Below are 23,525 nucleotides of genomic sequence, written 5' to 3'. Positions count from 1 at the left end.
TTCACTGCTCCAGTCACAGCCCCTTATCTCATAACTTAAGACCCGCTTCTTAGGGGTCTGAGGTAATAGTCCCAAAATAATAACACTCGATGCTATTTATTGAGCATCTATTATATACCTGATGCAATGTGTTATGATTAGGAAGCAAAGGTTCAAAAAGGTAAAGTCTTGCCCTCGCTGGTTGCTCAATGGTTAGAGCATTGGCCCATGGACCAGAGGGTCACGGGTTCGATTCCCTGTCAAAGGCACAGACTATGGTTGCAGGTTCGATCAGTGACCTGGGTTTGGGAGCTGTGGGAGGCAACAGATTGATGTTTCTCTCTCCCTCCTCCTTCTCTCCCACCCTCTCTAAAAAATCAATGGAAAAATATCTTTGGGCGAGGATTTAAAAAAAAAAGTAAAGTCTCTTGCCTAAGGATTACACCCAAAGATCCAGAGCCTTTTATCTTAACCAGATGGTATACAACTGTCTCCTGCAAAGAGGTGGGAGAGGGTGTTTGCTGGCTGGCTGGCTGGAAGCATGGAAGGGTGGCTATGTGAATGTTTTGATAAGTGGATGGACTGATGGAAGAATGAATGGGAGGATGGAAGGATGGATGGATGGATATATGACTGGCTTGTTGGCTGGTTGTATCATGGATGAATGGAAGGATAGATGGGTAAGATGATTGAAGAGGGGGAGATGGACAGTTGGATGAGTAGATGGGTGAGTGGATGAATGAATGGTAGGATGGCTGCAAGGATGGATGAAAAGATGGATGGATGAACAAGAGAGGGAGAAGATGGTTGGAGCAGTAGAGGGCTGAGTGGATGAATGGATGGGTGGGTAGGTAAATAAAGGGGTAGATGCCGGAGAGATTTCCCCAGAGCCTGCTTGCTGTCAGTTTGCTGTTTTGGTTGGGATACTCATGACCTCTCTTCCTGAAGCTTCATTTAAAAATTTCATCTTGGGAGATAATCAAACATCCATGTTCTGGGGCAGTTCAGTTAATGGGTCTGCTTTGTATCTCCAGATTAATTTCAGTTTGAAACACTCAGAAGGTGGTATCAGAAATTCTGGACTCTGCCCCACTGTGTGACCTGGGATCCTTTTCCCAGAAACTCTGCTTTCTAATCATAACACATTGTATCAGGTATATAATAGATACTCAATAAACAGGATCCTGATATGACTCTAGGAAGGAGGTGCCCAGCTCTATCTGCTGGCCAGGGAGGTGATGGCAGGCTACCGCCATCTGATGCACTGTCTCCAGCAGGGAAGCAGCGCCAGCATGTGGACGGCTTGGTGTGTGGCTGCTCTGTCTGTGGCAGCTGTGTGTGGCCAAGGAGTAAAAACGGTCCTCAGGGTTAACAAGGATGTGCTGAGCCATGGTGAGTCCAGCCCTGAAGGGGGTAGGTGTGGCATTGGGGTGGGCAGGGCAGTCCTGCCTACTCTGAAGTTACCCATATCAGATGGATGGGTAACTTCTCTCTGGGCTGTAGTTTCCCCCTTTCCTTTTGGTTACTATTTCCTGAGCACCTACTATGTGCCAAACACCATGTTGGGAACTTTATGCATGAGGCAGTAGAGAGCAGTGAGTAAGAGCTTGAGTCCTGGAGTCAGTCTTCCTGGGGTTTAGATACTGACTGTGTGACCTTAAGTCTATGACTTGAGTCAGTTTACTGATCTGCAAAATGGGTGTAAAGTTCCCATCTCAGAGGACTGATATGAGAATTAAACAAGTTGATCTTTTGAAAACTTCGCACAACTCCTGGTACACAGACAGCTCTCAAAACTGGGAGCTACAATTATTCCTGCCTCTAATCTCCCAATTCCCATCCATTTTTATTATGAGAATAAAAATGAGGTCATTTTCTATCTGAGTGTCACAGGCCTCACTTTATCCATCAAACGGGGACAATAATGCTGGCCTTGACTATTTCCCAAGAGTCAGTTGGGATAATGCAGGAGGAAGTAGGTTTTTGAGCTATAAAGTGTGGAACACTTGGAAGGGAGGGCGAGGAAGCAAATTTATCTAGTTTTGGCTGAATGCTGTTAAAATCTAGTGAATGTGTGAGCAGGTCAAAGCCAGCAGCTAATGAGCTCACCGGACATCAGGGCTGGTGGGACTGGAGGAATCTTCCCATTTGACCTGGGCATCTTACCTATGGGAAACGGGGGCCCAGAGAGCCAAGCAGGGCTCCCAGGTGGTGCCTGGGGGCTGGAGGTGGAGAAAGGGCGGAACCCCTGACACACCTTTGCTTCTCCGCAGCCATTTCCAGCAACCTGGAACAGAGCGATGTTCTCCACTCAGCCCTGAGGGAGGTGCCCATGGGCAAAGCTGGTAGTGGTGGTGGTGGGCCTCTCCTGGGGGGTCTGCTTGGTGGCAGTGGAGGTGGAGGTGGCGGGGGAGGTGGTCTTCTGGGGGGCCTGCTTGGTGGTGGTGGTGGAGGGGGTGGCGGTGACCTGTTGGGTGGAGTTGGAGGAGGCTTACTGGGTGGCAGTGGTGGGGGGCTGTTGGGCAGCAGTGGCGGCAGTGGTGGGGGGCTGTTGGGCGGCAGTGGTGGCCTCTTGGGTGGCAGTGGTGGTGGTGGTGGTGGTCTGTTGGGTGGTGGCCGACACTATTACGATGACGACAGAAGCATGGACCACCCCCGAGGTGTTGGTGGTGTTCCTTACAATGATTTCCATGTCCGAGATCCCCCCCGAAAGTATACGAATGGCAAACAGCTTGGCGGTAATTACAAGTATGGTCACATCGAAACCAATGACAACACCGCTCAGCTCGGGGGCAAATACCGATACGGTGAAATCCTTGAGTCTGATGGAAACGTCAGAGACCTCCGAAATGGCGACTACCGCATGGCTGAGAATGCACACGGTGGCCACAGGGACCTCAGGCGGTATAAGTCAGCCGAAGGGGCAGCATCCGTTGGCCGGCTTCACCGGCGAGAACTGCGGCCCGGAGAGATCCCACCTGGGGTGGCCACCGGGGCCCTGGGCTCAGGCGGTTTGCTGGGCAATGGTGGCATGCTGGCAACCAACGGCATCCTGTCGGGCCAAGGTGGCCTGCTTGGTGGAGGTGGTCTTCTTGGTGACGGAGGACTTCTCGGAGGAGGGGGCGTCTTGGGCGTGCTCGGCGAGGGAGGCATCCTGAGCACCGTGCAAGGCATCACGGGGTAAGGAGGGGCCAAGATCTCCCTATCAAGTCCCCTGTGATGAATCTCCAAACAGGGGTGATCACCCCTAGACCTGGAGTTGGAGGAGGGATGGTCTTCAGAGCCTTGGACACTTTAGGGCTTAGCCTCGGGACTGTACGTCTTGAGAATCTCAAGTTTGGTGGTTTTGGGTCTTGCCCTGAATTTGAGTCCCAGCTCAACCTTTTATATTTGTGTGTGACTTTGGATCATGCCTTTCTGCTGTCTGAGTCTCAACTTCCCCACCTGTAGAATGGTCATAGTAACATAGTTTAGATGGAAAAAGCCCAAGGATTTAAAATCATACATACAGGGTGGGGCCAAAGTAGGTTTACAGTTGTGAGTACATGAAACAGAGTTTATGCCTGTATTGTTATTTATTAATTATTGTATTATTTTCCATATGAACAACTGTAAGCCTACGTTTCCCCTACCCTGTATATATTATAATTTCAACGCTGCCCAGCTTCCTCCTCACATTCGCTATTTAATTAAAAAAAAATTTAGAACTCCTGCTATGGTTTGGGCACTGTGTTGGCATTGGAGACAGGGCCCCATGGCTAGCCAAGAAAAGACATATCTCCTGTCCTTATGGACATGGATAAAGATGCCTGGAAATGACCCTCCAGTTGCCTCAGTGGTAAGAAGTTCATGGAGAAATGAGGATGTGTATAGTGGGGAGGGCAGGGGGGGGGGCTTCCTGGAGGAAGAGGACCTTGAGCTGAAATCTGAGAATGTGTAGGAGGAAAGCAGGCAAAGAAGGGCAGGGACAAGCCAAAGGAATGGCATCTTTAAATTTAAAAAAGTCATAGGAAATACATGGATATGTCAAGCAGGTCTCTGTGCAGTGGGAGGAGGGGTCACGGCATCTTTTGCCTTTATTCTCTATGTTTTCCAAGTTCTACCCACAAACCTCAGGTCTCTTTAGAGTCAGGAGGACTGAACAGGACAAAGGGGTGTGTGAGGGAGGGCATGGCCAGCAGCGGGAGTCCCTGTCCTCTCATTGCTCTTGGTCCCGTGCAGGCTGCGGATTGTGGAGCTGACCCTCCCTCGGGTGTCTGTCCGGCTCCTGCCCGGCGTGGGCGTCTACCTGAGCTTGTACACCCGTGTGGCCATCAACGGGAAGAGGTGTGTGCCCTCAGCCCCAGAGGGGACCCCAGCATCCTATGTCCCGGCTGGGAGATCCTGGGCAGTTGATTCCCTTCCCTACATGTCAGCCTCTTTGTCCTTAATTGGGGGACTAATAAGGTCTAATGTGTTACCACCCAGTGCATGGCTTACACCGCTGGGCTAGGCCATCTTTAGGTCCCTGTCAGCAGTGAGCACAGTCTGCGAGATGGTTAAGATCCTGGCGGCTGGAGTCAGGTGACAGCCTGGGTTCAAATCCCGACTCTCTTTTAAGCCATGTGATCTTGGGCCAGTGCCCTAATGTACTGAAGCTCAGTGTCTTTACCTGCAATGGGCATACTGACACCTCCTTTTCCTCGTGGCTGTGGCCACGGGCATCTGCCTCCCTGAAGAGTGCCTGCACCTGGGAGGTGCTTATCAGAGGACCTCAGGGTGGACTTTTGCATTGATTTCTCCCCACGGATTGAGGTCATGTCTATAAAGTTAGGTCATTGGCTGCTCACCTTGGAAGCCGAAATTCATACGTAGAGTTCATTTATAGATCCCTGTCCCCAGCCTTCGGAGCTCTCACAGACTGAGGAGGGACATAGATTTGTTCACAGGTAACTTGAGGGACCAGGGAGGTCTTCTCGTTTGGGATCCCTAGAGATGAGCAAGGAGCATGATCGACACATAATAGAAGGGGCAGGGGCGCAAGGGTGAGAGGTGCCAGGCAGGGCTGGGTGAGCTGAGCTGCCTGGAGGCTGGGCTGACTCTCTGTCTCCCTGGCCTCATGGTCTCCTCCAGTCTCGTTGGCTTCCTGGACATCGCAGTGGAAGTCAACATTACGGCCAAGGTCCGGCTGACCATGGACCGCGCTGGCTACCCGAGGCTGGTCATCGAGAGATGCGACACCCTCCTGGGGGGCATCAAGGTCAGGCTGCTGCGAGGGTGAGTACCAGCCGGGCGGAGCGCCTGGGGGGATGGTGGCACGGCCACCTGGATGGTTAGGAGCAGAGGTTCTGGAAGCATCCTGTGGTTCGAATCTCAGCTCCACTTGTCCTTGCTGTGTGACTTTGAGCAATTCTGTTGCCCTCTCTGAACTCCATTTTGTTCATCTGTTAAACGGGGGTAATTCTTTTTCCTTTCAGAATTGAAATAATGAATGTAAAGCCTTAGGGTAGAATCTGGCACATGTTAAGAGTTTCTGAATACATGTCTAGCAGGTTTTGTGTCCATTAGTGCCCCAATTCAAGAGAAAATTTCCCAGTGGGCTCTGTCCCGTGCAAACTTGGTTGGGGGTGAGTTTTTTTCCATTACACCCTCCCCACAAGGCGGCCAAGTCCCCACCCTCTGACCAGAGAGGTTTCAAGTGTCTGTGTGTGGCCAGCCCGCTCCCCCGGGGGGATGGGCGTGGATGAGAGCACATCAGGGCAGCTCAGAACTGAGGCCCCTTCTTTCACTCCCTGGCCCTCATCACGGGGGAGCCCTCTTCAGCTTTTCTCTTTGAGGCCTCTGGCCCTGCCCCCTCCCCCAATCTGTGTTATCAATCTCTTGGCCCAATCCCCCAGCTCTCATCTTATCTAAGCTCTGGGAGCAGAAACACTCATTGTACAACTCGAACCCAAGACTTTCTGATTCATGTGAGCTTCTCTGAGTCTTTGTTTCTTCTCCAGGGCGGGTAGGAAAGAGAAGATTGGCCCCTGGTATTCCGTGAGGGGAGGCGGGGAGGGCAGCACACAGAAACCTCACAGATTTTTAAATTCACATTTTCACGGGGAAATACAGTTGGTAACACATGGTTCAAAAAGACAAAAAGACAGAAGGCAGGGAGTGAGGAGCCTGCCTCCCATCTGCCCCCGTCTCACCAAGCTCCCCTTCCAGTTCCTTTGTGCAAACAAAGCAAACACAAATATAGATTCTTACCCCTTTTAACACAAACGGGCACATGCTATAAACACCGTTTTGCTTTTCTTTTTTCCATTTCCTCAATTTGGAGATGTCTCTGTATCCTTCGGGAAGATTATGCGAAGCTGCAACAAGCAGCCCATTAGAAGAGGGCCGGCCGGCTGAGCAGGAGGGAACAACATCTGCAGTTAAAAATCAGGAACATCCCCGCCTGGGCCCAGCCCTCTGTAGAGCTCAAGAAACATTTGTTTGTTGAATGAGTAAATGAATCAGTGAATGGATGGATGAGTGAATGAATGAATTAAAAGTCCCCAATTTGCCTGACTAGCCCGTCCAGCTAGGTCTAGGTCTGTTGTCGGCAAACTGCGGCTCACGAGCCATATGCGGCTCTTTGGCCCCTTGAGTGTGGCTCTTCCACAAAATACCACGTGCGGGCGTGCACGTACAGTGCGATTGAAACTTCGTGGCCCATGCGCAGAAGTCAGTTTTCGGCCTGGGCGAGTCTATTTTGAAGAAGTACTGTTGGTATTTGGCTCTGTTGACTAATGAGTTTGCTGACCACTGGCTTAGGGTGAAGGCCCACTGCCCTTCCAGCTTTCAGAGCAGCTTCCAGCACTGACAGGTTCTCTTCAGGCAGAGCCTGGCTAGGACCCCGAGTGTGCACAGCTGGGTGAGCCCCTCCTCATCCTGCTCCTCTCTCCTCAGGCTTCTCCCCAACCTTGTGGACAACTTAGTGAACCGAGTCCTGGCCAATGTCCTCCCTGACTTGGTAAGAACCTATCCTGGGACGGGGAGCAGGAAGCACTGACTTTCCCTAGACTGAGGGGCCACAGTTCCGCCTCCATCGCTGCGGACATGCAGGCGGCCCAGAGGGCACCAGGGGGTTGAGGCATGTTCTTGGGTCGACCCTGAGGATCACGGAGGGACAGATTGGCGAAGGGGTAAGGAGGTGGAGCTTGAGGATCAGACAGTTCTGAGTTTGAGTCCCAGCTCGGGCACTTCCAAACTGTGTGACAAATCATATCACCTCTCTGGGTCCCAGTTTTCCTGTCTGTAAAATGGGGGTTATGAGAGAGCCTTCCCTGTGGGGTTGTGGGGAGGACAGTGCCGAGCACAGAGCAGGTCAGTAAACATCAGCTCCGTTGTAGTTGTCATCCGTGCACGCCCTCCGCCGCCCCCTGCACGGCCCCCAGAACGTCATGCTTTCTCTCCCCCACAGCTCTGCCCCATCGTGGACGTCGTGCTGGGTCTGGTGAACGACCAGCTGGGTCTCGTGAACTGTAAGTTCTTCTGCTTTGTTTCAGTCGGCCCCACATCTACTAGTGCCTGACCCGGGCCCAGCCCCAGCAGGCCTGGGGCAGCAGTGCCTGGGAGGAGGACTCAGGGAGGTGGGGCACAGGCCCTTGAGTGCTGTGTGACCGATGCCTCGAGGGAGAGTCTACCTGGACTTCCCTCTTGTCCCCAAACATTCCTCCACAAAGTCCCAGAGGGAGGAGGCTCCGCCCCGGGCCCAGGGGGCTGGGCTCTGGACTAGGAGCCAGGAGGCTGGGTTGGAGCCCTGGCTCTGGCCTGGCAGGTGTGTGGACTCTTCCCGTTCCCTCCTCTCTACAGTGAGGGGGTTGGCTTCAACCCACAGAGGGACTGGAGAGGGAGTGGCAGGAGACACGGGGACACTGTCCAGGTTCTCAGCACCAGGCTCCAACACCACCCCGACCCAGGATTTCTGAGTGAACGTTCCTGAGGGCCAGCCGGCCCCATAGGGTGCACGTCCGTGTGGACCACAGCAGAAAGGTGGCACCGCGCTGTGCAGTGCACAGCTCTGCAGCCACACAGGGCAGCCCCCTCTGGTGTGGGCCCATGTCTCTGGGATTCCAGGCCGTCTGAGGCTGGCTTTCCCAGACAGGCAAAGCTCACTCCATTTGTGGCCAGAACCAAGGGAGAAAGAGCCCAGAGGGTGAAGCTATTCGTCACAAGCAGTCAGGGAACGGCCAGATCCCATGAAGCACAGCATGGCGGAAACCCTAACGCTTCTTGCCCAGCGCACAGGACTTGGCAACTTACAAAGCGTATCCATACCCAGGATCTCACTGCCCCCCCCCCCCCCCCCCCCCCCCCGCCACAATACAGTCTCGGAGTGATGTTAAACCTATGCTACAGAGGAGGAAACTGTAGCTCAGAGAGGCGCAGTGTCTTGCCTGAGGTGACACAGCAAAGAAGAGGCAGAGTTGGGATTTGAATCCAGAACTCTTGCTCTTTCCATGGTGCCTGGAGCTGGAGCCTTGCTGCCTTGGGACACAAGAAGGGAAGGCGTCTGGGAGGGTGAGGGTACCTCCCTGTGACCCCCACCTTTGCCCGCAGCTGTGATTCCTCTGGGGATATTGGGAAGCGTCCAGTACACCTTCTCCAGCCTCCCGCTTGTGACTGGCGAATTCCTGGAGGTGGACCTCAACGTGAGTGCCTGGACTTCGGGGCGAGGGGAGGTGGCCCTCTCCCTACAGGCAGGGGAGGGAAGGAGGGTCCCTCAGGCTTCTGCTGAGTGCCTGGGAAGCAACGTCTGAACGAGACCCTTTTACGATTAGGTCGGGCCCTTCTAGGAGCCGTGTTAAAAACGCAGTCCCGGCCAGCACTTCTTAAGTGCTTACTGTGAACTAAGGGCATTGCTAATCTGACCTCTAGCAGCCATTTGAGGTAGGCACTCTTACTGAGGAAACTGAGGCACAGAAAGGTCAAGCCCCTTGTCCAAGGTCACTGCTAATAGATGTAAACCTGGGATCTGAACCCAAGCAATCTGGCTTCTAACTACTAGCGCTACTGCTTGGGCCCGGGTCTCCTGGAGAAATGAACCTGGCCAGCAGTGTGCTGGTTAGCATTAACAGCCAGCTCTCAGGATTAGGAAGAAAAAGCCTGATTTGTAAGATTTGCTGCTATCCGTGGTATAAATACTCCCACCACGGCCAATTTCAAGCTGCCTGCCTGAGTCACTGAAAACAGAGTTTGAAAGAGATGCGTGGACTCGGCTCTTGTGAGCTGGTGTGCTCTAGCGCACCACTGAATCTGGTCGCTAGCCGTGCACGGGGCGCACACACAGTCAGACTTCCCGTGGGCCGCACGAACACAGGTGCTTCCCCACGTGCTCCATCAGATACAGGGCGCAGGTGCACACCCCTGCTCTCATGTACACAGCACCCCTGTGCGCACGAATAGATGCACACCCGGTATATGCATAGACTCTAGCCATTCAAGAGCTCTTTGTTGGTCACTTGCTGTGTGCCAGGCTCTGGGCTGGGGCTGGAGGTGCAGTGGTGCACAGGGCACGGTTTCTGTCCTGATGGAGCTTGCAGTCTATAGGAGGGGACATGCCATCCAAGAATCACTCAAACAAATGTACAGGAATAGCTCGTGAGCACTGTGAAGGAAGGTCCCAGGCTATTAGAGCCTACAGCAGGGATCTGACATACCCACGGAGATCATGGAGGGCTTCCTGAAGGAGGTGACACTTGAGCTGAGACCTGCCAGATGAATGGAACATACAAGAGGAGCGTGTCGGGGAGGGAACAGTGTGTGGGAGGCATCATGGTGGGGGTGCTGAGGTGGTGGCAGGGACTGACAAGGCCTTAGTGGCTGCTCTGTAGAGGCGGGGGTGAGGGGTAGAGTGGCTCGAGATGAGGTGGAAAGGCCCCCGGGGAAGACTACACAGTGTCTTGTAGGCCATGGACAAGAGCCTAGTCTTTAGAGAGTAGATACACCAATGTGTATTGTGCGGGTGCATAAACATGCTAACTCATATGGCAGGACTGAGGTGGGGAGAGGATCTGTGTCATACCTGTATTTAAAATAAATGGCAATATACCATGGCTATAATGATAAATGGTCATAAAGTGGGAACTGCAGGGACCCGCTACCATCACACATTGAAGAAGATCTCAGGCCATAAATGAAAGAGTCACTCAGACCCAGTGGGTTTAATCAAGGAAGGCTGCCTGGAGGCAGAGTCAGGGCCTCACCTAGCCTTCAGCCTCCTTCCTCAACTTTCCTCCCTGCACCCCTCCCCGTGACCCCTTCTGTTTCTCCAGACTGTGGTTGGGGAGCTTGGAGGAGGGCTCATCGACTATCCACTGGGGCATCCAGCCAAGGCTCCCAGGCCAACGATGCCGGAATTGCCCCCCATGGGCGACAACACCAACTCCCAACTGGCCATTTCTGCCAACTTCCTGGGCTCAGTGCTGACTCTCCTGCAGAAGGATGGGGCACTGAATATTGACATCACCAATGGCATGGTGAGTCGTGGCCCCATTTGGGAGTCGGGCAGGCTGGGCAGCAAAGAGCTCCCAATTGATCCTGTGGTCCCCACGGCCTTGGGGAAATTGCTGTAAAGTGAGAACTATAGACAGTCCACCCTTTGACTCATCTCCAGTTCATGGACGTGTATCAGTTATGTCCGTGTTTACCAAAGCACGGTGCCTAGGAAGATTTTAGGTGATTCACAGACATGGCATTAAACAACATCAAACCATATGGTGAGAAAGTTTCTCACTATTCCATGTTATTTAATTTTATTCCAATCCTTCATAAAAAGCATACTATGCATACATTATATGTACTTCCATGTAAATGTTTAGAATCCTTTCACCTGGTAAGCACTCACACTAAGTAACTAAAAGATATATAAGAATAAAACACTCTTGGGTATGCTCTGGACTCATTTTCTCTCCAAACCTTTCCTTCTGAAAAAATTTCAAGCCTTCAGCAAAGTTGCAAAATAGCACAATTAGTGCCCAAATATCCTTCACCTAGATTCCATAGTTAATATTTTGTCACATTCGTTTTGTAGCTATCCGTCCATCTGCCACCTATCTACCCATCACCTGCTGTTGAACAATTTGAGTTTTTAGAGATGTGACATTTCACGGCGTAAGCTGCAGTATATATCTCATGAGAACAAGATGTTCTCTAAAAAACCACCGTACCAATCATGTCACTCTTTGATTCCATTAAGAGGAAAGCCCCCCTTTGTGTCAGGATGTAGTTAACCCTCTCTTGCACCTCTAAGTGTCCTCTTTTTAACTCGGGGGGAACAGGACACACACCCACAGCCCTCCACAGACAATACCCACGCAGGGAGTAGGGCATTGTTCTGTTTTTATTGCCTTTGGTTTTACAGTTGCCATCTCTGTCAAGGGATACCGGCTTTCCACTCTGTAGTACTTGAGGTGTTAAAAAGTTAGTCGAATTAAAGAAGATATTAAGCCCTAGCCGGTTTGGTTCAGTGGATAGAGCGTCGGCCTGCGGACTGAAGGGTCCCAGGTTCTATTCTGGTCCAGGGCGCATGCCCGGATTGCGGGCTTGATCCCCAGTAGGGGGCATGTAGCAGGCAGCCAATCGCTGATTCTCTCTCATCATTGATGTTTCTATTTCTCTCTCCCTCTCCCTTCCTCTCTGAAATCAATAAAAAAATAAATAAATAAAAAGGAAAAAAGAAGATATTAAGTAAACAGCAGTGCAGTGGAGTGGTTCAGGGATTTTGCAGAATCACGCATTTAGTCGACACTGGTTATGCATGTGGCTCACTGATGCCCACTTTGTTTTAATAAAGAATTGCATGTTTAGAGGACAAAGAGTTGTCTCCTTCCCTCTAAGCCTTAGACTTAGACTAAGGCATGCCTATGGTAAGCTTAAGTGGCCAGTCTTGTCCATTTAACCACAGAACAGCTACCGTGGTCTACATGGTGGCTGCCAGTTAGACAGGTAGGGCCTCCCAAGGGGTCTTTAAGGGGGAGAAGATGCCCCCACTGGCTGCTGAGAGCGTGAGGAAGTTAATCACCATGTTAGCAACTCCTGTCTGTCCCCATAGCCTCAGGGACTCGCATGACTCTTCTTCTTGTCCTGCAGTTTGAAGAACTTCCTCCACTCACCACGTCCACGCTGGGAGCCCTGATTCCCAAGGTATGTAAGGCAGGAGTGTCTCCTTATCTGCAGCCTCCCCCTCCCCCAGGAGCTGAAGGGAAGACACTCAGCACAAGGGTGGGGGTGCTCTGCTCCCCGCCCCCCACCTCCCGGACTTTCTTGTGAGACACCTCAAATTGTGGCCTTTCTCATCCCAGTTGGGGCATCTAAAGGGAGGAAGGGCCTAAGCTCTGAGAGACACAGACCCGGGCTGGAGTCCCCACTTTCCTGCTGGCCTTGGTCAACTTGCTTGGTGTTCCCCTCAGTTTTCTCATCTGTAACATGATGAAAAAGTACCCTATGGATGTGGCAATTTGATGGCATTGTGAATGCTCCGGCGGCTCCATCGCAGGCAGTACCAGGTTTGAGCATTATCAGGCAGTGGGCATTGAGCTTAAGTCTTTGCTGGCATCATCACCTCAATTGTCACAAGGGCAGCCCTTGCTCAATCCAGCAGCCGGCTGGAGCCTTTACGAGCGGTTTGTCAGACTCAAGTGATGCTGTTGGACCCGAAGCAGCCAGTGTGAGACCTCCCGCTCCGCGGGGGCCTGCTCAGCTGGCCCGGGGTCTCCCCGCAGGTGTTCCAGCAGTACCCCGAGTCCCGCCCGCTCACCATCAGGATCCAGGTGCCCAACCCGCCTTCAGTGACGCTGCAGCAGGACAAAGCGCTGGTCAAGGTGTTTGCCACCTCGGAGATCATGGTGTCCCAACCCAATGACGTCGAGACCACTATCTGCGTCATCGATGTGGTGAGTGTCTCGGGGGGGGAGGCGTGCTCTCGAGGGGTCCACAGACTCCTTCAGATCTTCACAGTCCCCACCACAGTGACTACAGGCTTGGCTATGGGGCCAGACGACCTGAGCCAAGTCCGTCTTTAGCGCTTCTAGCTGTGTGAGCTCAGGCAAGTAAGTCACTGTTCTTGACTTTTCCTTCTGCCACGTGGGTAAGGCAGCAGGGCATTATTAAGATGCTCGGAGCAGCACCTGATATTTCCTACGGGCTCCCAAAGTGTTGGTTATCATTATTCTCACGGGTTGTATACCACAGTGCCTGGCAGAGTAGGCCTTGGTCATGCCTTCAACAATATTTACTGTGTACCTCTATGTGCTATGCTTCCTATCAGATATTGGAGAAAGGGGGAACTACACAGATGGTTCTAGCTCTCTTGTCCCTGGTACATAAGAGGAGATAGATACAAATGCAATGTCCACAGTTATTTCATAGACAGGAATCCCCTTAAAATCATGCTGCTCCTCTCTCAAAAGGCTTTCTATTAATCCTGAAACAAACCAATTCCCTCACAATGGCCCACAACATGCCCTGTTCACCTTTCAGCTCCTCAATCTTCCCTCCAACACAGTCCCACCCCAGGGCCTTTGCACATGCTGTTCTCGCTGCCTGGAATGGTCTTCCTCCAGATATCTGTATGGCGCACACCCTCATTTCCTTTAGGTCTCTGCTCACATCTCCCCTCCTCAGAGAGCTCTTTCTCTGTTCACCTGTCCAAAATATTCTCACCATTTTCATTCTATCTCTATCTCTGTCTCTATCTCTATCTCTATCTCTATCTCTATCTCTATCTCTATCTCTATCTCTCTCTTCCCTCCCTCACTTTTCACTCTCTCTCTCCCCTGCTTTACTTTGTTTGTATCCTTAATCTGACATTATATGAACCTGCACTTGTTTGCTAGTTTACTGCTGGACAAAAATGCGAATTGTCTACTTCACTGCTGGATCCCAGAGCTTAGCATAGATAGGGTCCAGCACATAATAGGTGCTTAGTAAATATTTGTCAAAGGAATGTGTTGTATGGAGTGCCCCCCCCCGCCCCCCTGATTAAAACTTTGGACTCAGACATTTGGGTTCTGTCTTATCTGCTCTGTCTTCCCAGTTTCTCTGCCCAAGGCTCAAGACCAAATGAGCCACTCCTAGTCTGGGAGGTGGGAGCATGCTAAGCCCCAGGGTCGGGGAGTGGCCTCTCATTGTCAGATGAGAGATTCAAAAGGTTAATTCTCACCCAGTGAGTGGAGTTGGCTGCCCCTGACTTAGTGCTTGTTGACTAGTCCTTACTGTGTGGAGATTTCCCCATCAACAGCCCAAATGTTTGTTTGATCCAGCTCGGAGCGCTGCATGACTCCCCATTACCCCGGTCCCTGAGTCCTCTCCAGCCCATTACCCCTGCCTGGCCTGGCTCCATCCCACTCCAGCCTCCTGGAGTCCTGTCATCTCCTTAATCTCGGCCTCCTGTCTGCCCTTCTAATGCCAAACTCTTCCTGCCCCAGGGTTTTGCACATGCCCTTCCCACTGCCTGGACCACTCTCATGCCCTCTTTATCATCTGGCCAAATCGTACCTACCCTCCAGGCTCAGCTCAAAAGCCATTTCCTCATGAAGGATGGACTGATCTGCATGCCCAGTAGGTCCCTTCCCATATATACCCAGAGCCTCTTCTCCATCATCCCAATGATCATCAATATTGTTATTACTAATAATGTCAGCTGAATTTGTTAGGAGCTTTATTTTTTTCATAAGACCAACTTATTTTATTTTATTGTGTGTGTGGGGGGGGGGGGGGGGGGGTGGTCAGGGAGACAAGGAAGCAGACAGATTTTTTTACAACAAGGCTTCATGCCCTCTGGACCTTTCATGCCCTCTCATGGGGTGGGGGCAGGGCAATTTTGACTGACAGCAATAATGCCCAATCCCATCTGCAATGGCTCATCTGAAGCAGGTTTCCTAGGCTGCAGGCCACCCCACCCGCTCTGAGACAGCTGGGAGAAGCTTGTAAACACCCATGCCAATCGCTGGCTTCCTGTGACAGTTGTCTTTCTGAGAGGTGTGCACTCAGCCCTTGCTGTGACTTACTAGTGGACAATAATTAAGGAGGGCAATTTATTATTCCCAGCCCCTCCCCTCCCGTGGGCAAAAATCTATTATATGGTGAGGTTACTGGTGGTGTCAGCTTATAAAGGGAGGTTTGACCAAAACCTCAGGGAACAGCCTGTTTTTACGCTCAGAGTTCGTGGAACACCTAGCCAGGGCCTGGCACCCGGGAGCCCTCAGCAGGCAGTGGCCAATAGACGGTGGCAGTGACGTCTCACTCTCCTTCCCTGTCCTCCAGGACACAGAACTGTTGGCCTCGTTTTCCGTGGAGGACAATAAGCTCCTGATCGACGCCAAGCTGGACAAGTAAGGGGGTTTGCGGCCTCGGGCTCCTGCCCATCAGAGAGTCCCCCTCGGTGCTGCCGTGTCTGGTGCCAGCTCACGGAGGGACGCCGGGGAGGGCTTAGTGGTCTCCTAGCATGGCCTTCAGTGCTGGCTAAACCCAGGAGGCTGCAAAGGTAAAAACGGGCTGTGATGGCAAAGCCACTGGCATGAGCCAGGCAGGGAGGGTGAAGCCGTAAGCTTGTAGAAGGAACCTACTGCCAATAACAACAACATCAATCCTAATCACGATGCCGGTGGTGACGCTGTGCGGGCTCTGCACCCGGCACCTATCTGCTTAGCCTCCCAACGGTCCCTCGGAGTCAGGGCTGTTATTTTCAGGAGGAGAAGACTAGGGCTCAGAGAGGAGGATGTATCTATTCAGGGCCACACAGTGAGCACAGAGAAGGGCTGTGAGCCGACCGTGGTCTGTCTGGCCTGTTACAAGCACGGGCTTTGCAGCCAAGCAGCATGGTTCCCAATCCCACTGTGACCACTGACAGCCTGTGTGACCCAGGCCACCTGCCCCTGCCTCTCTGCACTCAGTCTTCTTACCTGAACATGGAGGTAACTGTCCCCACCTCACAGGACTCGCCATGATCATCATAACAGCTATTATCTATTGGGTGTTTTTTATGTGCCAAGCATTGAGCTGGGCCCTAAATGTGTCTCAAGTCACTTGGCCTCAGCCTATGTAAATATTATGATTATTCCCACTTCGTGATAAATGAGGTTAAATATATAAACGTCAGCACGTGCCCAGTTCATACGTTTTTCTTCTTACAACAAATATTTATCAAGCCCCACAGTTGGGGTTACTCATAATCAGATGCCAATCAGAGCTGCCCAGGGGTTTGTGAGGAGGTAACGTTTGACCCGAGGCCTGGACGAGAAGGGCTGTGTGAAGAGCTGGGGTTACGGCAGTGCGGGCAGCACAGGCAACCTTGGAGGGGCAGGCAAGAGCTAGGGTGCTGTGGGGAGGTGGGAGGGGAAGTCGGGAAGGAATAAAATATTTGTTTCTCTCCTGCTGGACGCTCCAATGACTCTGCCCCAGGGGCGGGTCTGGTCCAGCCTCTCTCAGGTGAAATTGTCAGTTTGCAGGTGGGATTCAGGTGCAGAGACTGAGGCCCTCCTAGTGCAGAGAAACCTTGAGCCCCAGGCCTCAGGCCTCCCTGCTCAGAATAGCACAGCTGCCAGGAGCATACGCTCAGGGTTCGAGTCCTGGGCTCTCCCTCCTGAGTAGCCGTTGCAAGTTACCCTGGAGCCTCAGGTCCCCGCGCGCCCCCGCCCCCACACACACACAGGGTTGCTGAAAGGATCAAACAAGATAGTGATGATCGCGCATGTATACATGGCACTTGCTATGTGCCAGGCACCATTCTAAGGGCTTTACTGGAATTTAAGCTTTGCATCCACCCACTTTGCAGAGGAGGAAACTGAGGCATAGAGAAGTTAAGTACTTTGGCCAAAGACACACAGGTGGTGCTGCTGCACTCTGAGCCTGTGTATGTGGTATATAACCCCTTGGCATTGTGTCTGGTACATGGTTGAAGCTCAATACTTGGAGACCACCACTGTTTTTTTCACTGCCCTCAGGCCAAGAGGGGCCCTCCTGTGGGCTCTGGGGGGGGGGCTTCTGATAGCTTAGTGCCATGCAGCCCCCCGTGATTCAGGCCACCACTACCTCTGATGGGCTGTCTACTTTGTCTGCAGGACCAGCCTGAACCTCAGAACCTCAAATGTGGGCAATTTTGATGTAAGTACCAAGCTCAGGCCCCGGCGTGCGATCTTCTGGGAATGGCATTCCCGTGAGACTGGCTGGCTGGGGACTGGGCGGGGGGGTCTGAACTCCAAAGCGTTTATTTCACAGATGGGGAAACCGAGGCCCACGAGCCAGGGAGGGGCAGAGCACAGATTCACAGCTCCAGCTCTGCCTATGCTGCTGCCCATTCTGACTGCCTGCCCCCAGGGAGGCTGCTTGGCCCAAATCCCTTCACTCCAGAGTGGCGAGTGGGGAGGGAGGCAGACACGTCCCATGGGACCCCTTTCTCCTGGAGCAGGGGCTCTGCCTGGCCACGGACTCCCTTATGACCTTGGCCATACCACCCCCCTCTGAGCCTCAGATTCCTCGTCTGTAAAACACACAGGTTTGGATTTATTTCTAACCTCCCTTCACCCCCCGCTTTCTGGAATTCTGCGTTTCTAATCCGAGACCCCCCTTTTCTAGGGTTTGGTCCTGTTTCCGCTCTGTTCATTCCTGGGTCCCCACCCTCGTTAAAGCTTCAGAAATGCCCCTCTTTTTTATTTTCATAAATTGACAATGAAACAGATACCTGCTTCCTGGGACAAGCTTGGGTGGTTTCCACATGCGCAGAAATAGTCAAATACCCATTGTGTTGCCGTTTTTTGAGCCTTTTAAAGCCCAAACGGCTATAACCCCTGGAGTTGGGACAGCCAGCTGCATTTTCTAGATGGAGAGACTGGTGCTCAGAGAAGGAGAGGCAGGCCTCACACCTGGTTTCTGGCAGCTGGGGCTAGAGCTGGAATCTCTGGGCTCTAAAGAGAAAAAAGAAGCTAACAATGAAGTCAGTGAATATTTATGGAGCAACAGTGATTGGCACCAGGCACCAAATGACACTTAAAACAAACAGATAAGCCTTTTTCATGTAATCCCCACCACAAACTGATCATTGGGGTACAATCATTAGCCCATTTTCCAAATAAGGGAGCCAATCACAGAGAAGGTAAGTGACTGACTGTCCACGGTCACAGAGCTAGTAAGAGGCAGCGCTGGGATGCGAGTCCCGTGCTCTTGTCGCTGTGGAACCTCAGGGCCCTATGCCAGGCCGGGGCTCTACTTATAGGAACAAAGCTGCCTGCCCTACGTGGGAAGGATTATCCACTCCACTTTCAGATGTGGAAACCAAGGCTCAGAGAAGCTAAGAGAGACCATATATGAAAAGGCCCAAGTCCAGGCATTTCACATGACCTGCCCACACTCCTCATAAGCAGGGTTTGCTGGCCCCCTTTTCAGATGAGGAAACTGAGGGTCAGAGAGGTGAGTGAACCTCCTCAGAGGCCCATGGAGGCTGCGCTGGGATGGGAACCCAAGGGCCTCCAGTGACACTATCGTAGTTTTCGAACAGTCACCGTAGAGCCCATGCTCTGCGCCTCTTGGGGAAGAGCTGGCCCTCTGTCAGTCCCAGCCTCCCCGGTAGCCTTGGACCAGAGCTCCGCTGCCTGAGGCCGGGGCCTCCCCATCCTACAGAGGCCCCTTGGAGCTGTCTAGCTCAGTGGTTCTGGAGTCACGGGACGTCTGACTGCCACCTCTCAGATTGCCCCAGAGCAGCTCAGCACCTTCCTCGTGGGCCACAGGGCAGGGCCTGAAGGAGCCCTCGGGATCCCAGTGCACCGTTGCCGGGGCTGAGTTCTCGTTCTTTCCCTGCAGGTTGGCCTCATGGAGATGCTGGTGGGGAAGATTTTCGATCTGGCGTTTTTGCCCGCGATGAACGGTGAGAGCGGGTGCCTGTGCCTCCCGGGGGCACATGGCCTGGGGACCAGGTGCCTACTGGTCTGTTGGGCATGTTTGATGCACAGCCAGTCTACCTCAATAACAATTCTGAGAACTTCGTTCTAAGCTTATTAATTTAAGCCTGTGAATGCAAGTATTGCCACAAGGTTCCAACAACTCCCTTATTTGCTGCTTCTGCTGTATTTTTTTTTTCTTATTTGGTGGATTGTTTTTGTTCTTCTGATTATTTATATCAAATTCTGAAAGTCCAGATCAGTTTTTAAAAAATGTCACCTCCCTGGGCAATTAATCTCAACCTTTGGGTATATTTCCTCCTAAACTCTTCTTCTATTTCCCCCCAATACAGTCCAAGATATTTCCTGATTTATTTTTATATGCTTACTAGAGGCCCGGTGCATGAATTCATGCACGGGTCGGGTCCCTTGGCCTGGCCGGTAATCGGAGCTGATCATGGCCAATCAGGACATCTCTCCCAGACCCAATCATCCAGACCCCAGCAGCAAGCTAACCTACCGATCGGAGTGTCTGCCCCCTGATGGTCAGTGTGCGTCATAGCAACTGGTCAAGTAGTTGACAGAACAGTCCACCGATCAGTTGGACACTTAGCATATTCTGCTTTTATTGTATGGGATTACTAATTGTGGTAAAATACATATAACATAACATTTACCTTCTATTTTTAGGTGTATGGTTCAGTACCATTAAGTATACTCAACGTTGTTTTGTTCCTGACTGGTTTTGAATCGTGTATTTATTTTTACCTAACAGGGACTACATGCATTCCCTGTTATTATAAAATGTTCAGTCATCAGAGATAAAGTTAAAGTTACTCTTACCGAAATCTACAACCTCCTACCACACAGTCTGCCTCCTAAGCAGCCACATGATCGGCTGGAGGGTGTTCTTGCCCAGCTTCCTGAATGGAATAGACAGCACATGGTCCTGCCTCTCTGGGCTACTTGCACTGTGGGGCCTCTGGAGCTGGGGCCAAGCTCCTTCAACTGAGTAACCCCCTTAGGATGGGAAACCTGTGCCCAAGTCTCGTGCTGCTCAGCCCCAGCCCCTCTCGCTCCCCACTTCTGCGTCAGGGAAGAGGGGAGGAGGGGCTGGCATCAGCTGTACCAGCCGGGGTTCCTTTGGGAGCTCTCCACCCTTATTCTGGGAACTGTCATACGAGGAGGCTGAGTCTGCATTACAGGAAGGTGCCGGTCACAAAGCCCATGCACGTTCCCAGCAGGAGAGGATGAGGCGGGAGCTGGGCTGGGCTGGGCGGGGCGGACCAGGGAGAAGGAGATGGAGACGCTCATCCTGGCTGGGCCCCCGGGAGGCAGCAAGTCCCTCGCTCTTCCTAGAATGCAATGCACCATTCTCGAAAGTGAGAGGTTGGATTAGATCCATGATTCCCAGAGTAGGTTCCATGGAAAACTAGTCCCAAAAGATACTCTGAGAAAAGGGTTCCAAGGACAAGCAAGTCTGGAAAATATGGAATCTAATCCTTTGAGGCACATTCACAATGTCCTCCGCTCTCTGAGAAGTCCTGCGGGGGTTCGAGTGTTTAACCTCAGCTAACCCAGCTTCACCCACTGCCTCTCCTGCCTCCCTTCCGCGTTTCCTCTCTTCATTCGATATCACTTTCTCTTGTTTTGGAACATTAATTGGCAGGTCTACTTAGGTTCTGACCACCTAAAAGCAAACAGCACAGCCCACGCGGTCCTTGGTGGGGCCACATGTGCGTCCTTCCACGCCTGCACCCAGCAGGCATCGTTCCCTCCCTGTGCCTGGCCCTGGGCTGGGTAATGCCGGGACACAGTCCTTGTCTGCCAGAGACTCACACCGGCAGAAACGTGGAAATGGAATTAATATTTCGTGGCTTCTATACGGAGACGTCCAGGAGCTCCAGCAGGAGCCGAGTGCTTGGCCTGAGGGGCAGGAAGCCTCAGAGAGGAGGTGGCATCCAAACAGTGTCTCAGGGAGGCTCAGAGCTCCGCAGGCAGCAGCGTAAGATGTGGGCTCTGGGCAGGAGTCGCTGCAAGGACGGAGGCCTGGGGACAGAAAAGCAAGAACTGGAAACTCTGGACTCCAAATAGAAAAAGAAGCCAACACAATGAAATTAGTGAATATTTATGGAACAATAGTGATTGGCACCAGGCACCAAATTACACTTAAACACACACGCACACGCACACGCACGCACAAGCACGCACACACGCACACAAGCTTTTTTCATTTAATCCTCACAACAAACGGATCATTTGGGTACAATCTTTACCCCATTTTCCAAATAAGGGAGCCAAACACAGAGAAGTTAAGTAACTTGTCCAAGGTCACAGAGCTAGTAAGAGGCAGCGCTGGGATGTGAGTCCCGTGCTGTTGTCGCTGTAGAACCACAGTATCATGCAAATACTGGTGGCTTTCCACAGGCTGACACCTCTTGGCCACACTGACTGTTGCTGACTTTTCCCCCCACAGCTGTGCTGGGCTCTGGTGTCCCTCTCCCCAAAATCCTTAACATCGACTTCAGCAATGCAGACATCGACGTCTTGGAGGTAAGGGGAGAGGAAGAGAAGGGAAGGGAAGGATAGGACAGTAGGAGCCTCTTCCTTCAAAGGATGAGGTTGAGGGAATCAGACACAAAGCTGTTAAGAAGCCTTAAATGAAACTTTTCACATGCACAAACCCATCTAGTCCTCCTGACAGATGTCATTGCCCCCATCTTACAGATGGGAATACTGAGGCTCAGAACAGTAAGGGGTTTGCCCAAAGTGGAAGTGTGATGTGGTTCATTGGAAAAACTCTTATTGAGCACCTGCTGTGTACCAGACAACATGCAAGGGGCTGGGGATACAGCAGTAAACAAAACCTATAACCCTGGTCCTTACAAAGCTCTCCAGCCAATGGGCAGATGAGTCTTTGGGTAAATATTCCTGATGTAATTGCTAGTGATAATCATGGCAAGTGCTTTAAAATTCAAATGTAGGGGCTTTGTTTCCATCTGAAAACTAAAAACCACATGTGCTCAGTATCTGAAATTTGGGAAATGCAGAAAAGATTAAACAAAAACATGTTTATCCTCCTAGATATATATGCAACCCAGAAATGACCACTTAGAACATTTCCTGGTTTTTATTCCAATCTTCCTAGAGTTTTATTTTGAAACATGGCTTTGACCAGGGGGTCGGTAGAGCACCGGTTCCGGATCCCATTTTGCATTTGGTTGTCACCCCTCCTTAGTGTCCTCCAACCTGGGACAGTTCCTCAATTTTCCGTGTGTTTTGTGTATGACCTTGACATTTCTGACCGGTCTGGCCTGTTTTGGAAGACGTCACTCAATTTGGATTTGACTGATGTGTTCTCACGATTAGATTGAAGTTATGTATTTCTGGAAAGAATGCCACCAAAGTGATGCTGTGCCCTCATCCATGTGCCATATCAGGCAGCTTCTTCCTAGAGACGCTGACTTTGATCATTGATTAAGGTGGTTCCTGTCAGGTTTCTCCACTAAGTTACTATTTTTCAATTTACTACTAACTATCCCATGGGGAGATCCTTTGAGACTATGCAAATATTCTATTTTCCATCACACCTTCTCCCGCTAATTTTGGCGTTCATGAATGGTTCTTGCCAGCAACTGTTACTACCGTGCTGTCTGCCTAATGGTGGTTTTCTATTTCTAGAATTCCTTTAGTTGGAATTCTGCTTTAAGGAAGAGCCGTCCCTTCCCCACCATTTATTTATTTATTCGATTATTTGTACCAGTGTGACTTATGGGCGTTTATTTCATTCTGCGGGTTAAATCTATTATTTTTATTATTTATTTTGCTGTAGCTGTTTTTAATGATGAGAAATGGATTTTGAAAGAGTATGGAGAGGGGCTCAGACCTGCTTCTCTTATTTTTGGGGAAAAGGAGATGAGGAGCAGGGAGGGAAGTGTTTTGCCTGAGGTCCCCTGCAAGCTAATGACATGGCCAGGGTGATCCTCAGGCCCCTTGCACCCCAGTGTCCTCGCTGTCGAGCTAGTGCTTCCCAGAATGTGACTTGCCTGATCCAAAGGCAGGTGACTACCTGCCGAGGCTGCAGCCAGAAGCCGTCCACCCACTAACTGGGTTCTCTATTCTGCCCTCGAAGGACCTTCTGGTGCTGAGCGCCTGAGTGACAGGAGGCAGCGACGCTGCGGCCCCAGAGGAGGCAGAACCAGCCCTGGAAAGGTTCGGCCTGACAGTCCCCGGCCCCGAGTCCCTTCAGCCCCCACAACAGGTCCCTCCCTGGCCTGCCGACCCTCTCCCCACCTGCCTCCACCGGAGAAAGGACCCAGCCATCGCCCCTCCTGGCCAACAGTTGGTCCGCGGTCAGCCCCGCCCCCGCAGGGATGGAAGGTCACTTCCAGGGCGGAGGCCTTTGGGACTACATGTCGGACTCCATGCTAAGCACATGAACCTTTCAATAAAAGCTTCCACTTCCCCTGCACTTGGGGTGCGTCTCCATGGAGGACCCTCTCTCAGGGTCAGGTGCTTTCCCTCACGGCTGTGCTGGGGCACCTGGCAGTTGTAGCTACAACTGGACAGAGGATGGAGCTGGTCCAGAGGGTGGGTGGGTGCCTCCCAGGTCCCAGGGGAGAGGTAAAAGGGACAAAAAGACAGCCTTCTGCTCCGTCCTCC

The 23,525-nt window shown here is 51.8% G+C and overlaps 1 protein-coding gene across 1 annotated transcript; it reads left to right on the top strand.

The window, feature by feature from the left end:
• Positions 1-1,271: 1,271 nt before the first annotated feature.
• On the top strand, positions 1,272-23,168 carry BPIFB4 (BPI fold containing family B, member 4). Its single transcript, XM_005879807.2, has 16 exons — positions 1,272-1,371; positions 2,253-2,315; positions 2,640-3,159; positions 4,201-4,305; positions 5,092-5,235; positions 6,898-6,961; positions 7,412-7,472; positions 8,551-8,642; positions 10,266-10,469; positions 12,082-12,135; positions 12,714-12,884; positions 15,256-15,323; positions 17,052-17,094; positions 18,787-18,850; positions 21,340-21,416; positions 22,996-23,168. Exons 1-16 carry the CDS (start codon positions 1,272-1,274, stop codon positions 23,017-23,019), a joined length of 1,854 nt encoding a protein of 617 aa, XP_005879869.1. The 3' UTR covers positions 23,020-23,168.
• Positions 23,169-23,525: the final 357 nt, after the last annotated feature.

Source organism: Myotis brandtii, unplaced genomic scaffold (genome assembly GCF_000412655.1).
Source record: "Myotis brandtii unplaced genomic scaffold, ASM41265v1 scaffold61, whole genome shotgun sequence".
Taxonomy (NCBI): Eukaryota; Metazoa; Chordata; class Mammalia; order Chiroptera; family Vespertilionidae; genus Myotis; species Myotis brandtii.
This window is presented reverse-complemented; position numbering and strand designations above follow the sequence as displayed.

Excerpts from the sequence above, each read along its gene's own strand:
- BPIFB4 (XM_005879807.2), top strand. The coding sequence starts at position 1,272 with ATGTGGACGGCTTGGTGTGTGGCTGCTCTGTCTGTGGCAGCTGTGTGT. Across the intron at positions 15,324-17,051 it reads ATCGACGCCAAGCTGGACAA|GACCAGCCTGAACCTCAGAA; the intron begins GTAAGGGGGTTT and ends CTTTGTCTGCAG. Across the intron at positions 17,095-18,786 it reads CAAATGTGGGCAATTTTGAT|GTTGGCCTCATGGAGATGCT; the intron begins GTAAGTACCAAG and ends CTTTCCCTGCAG.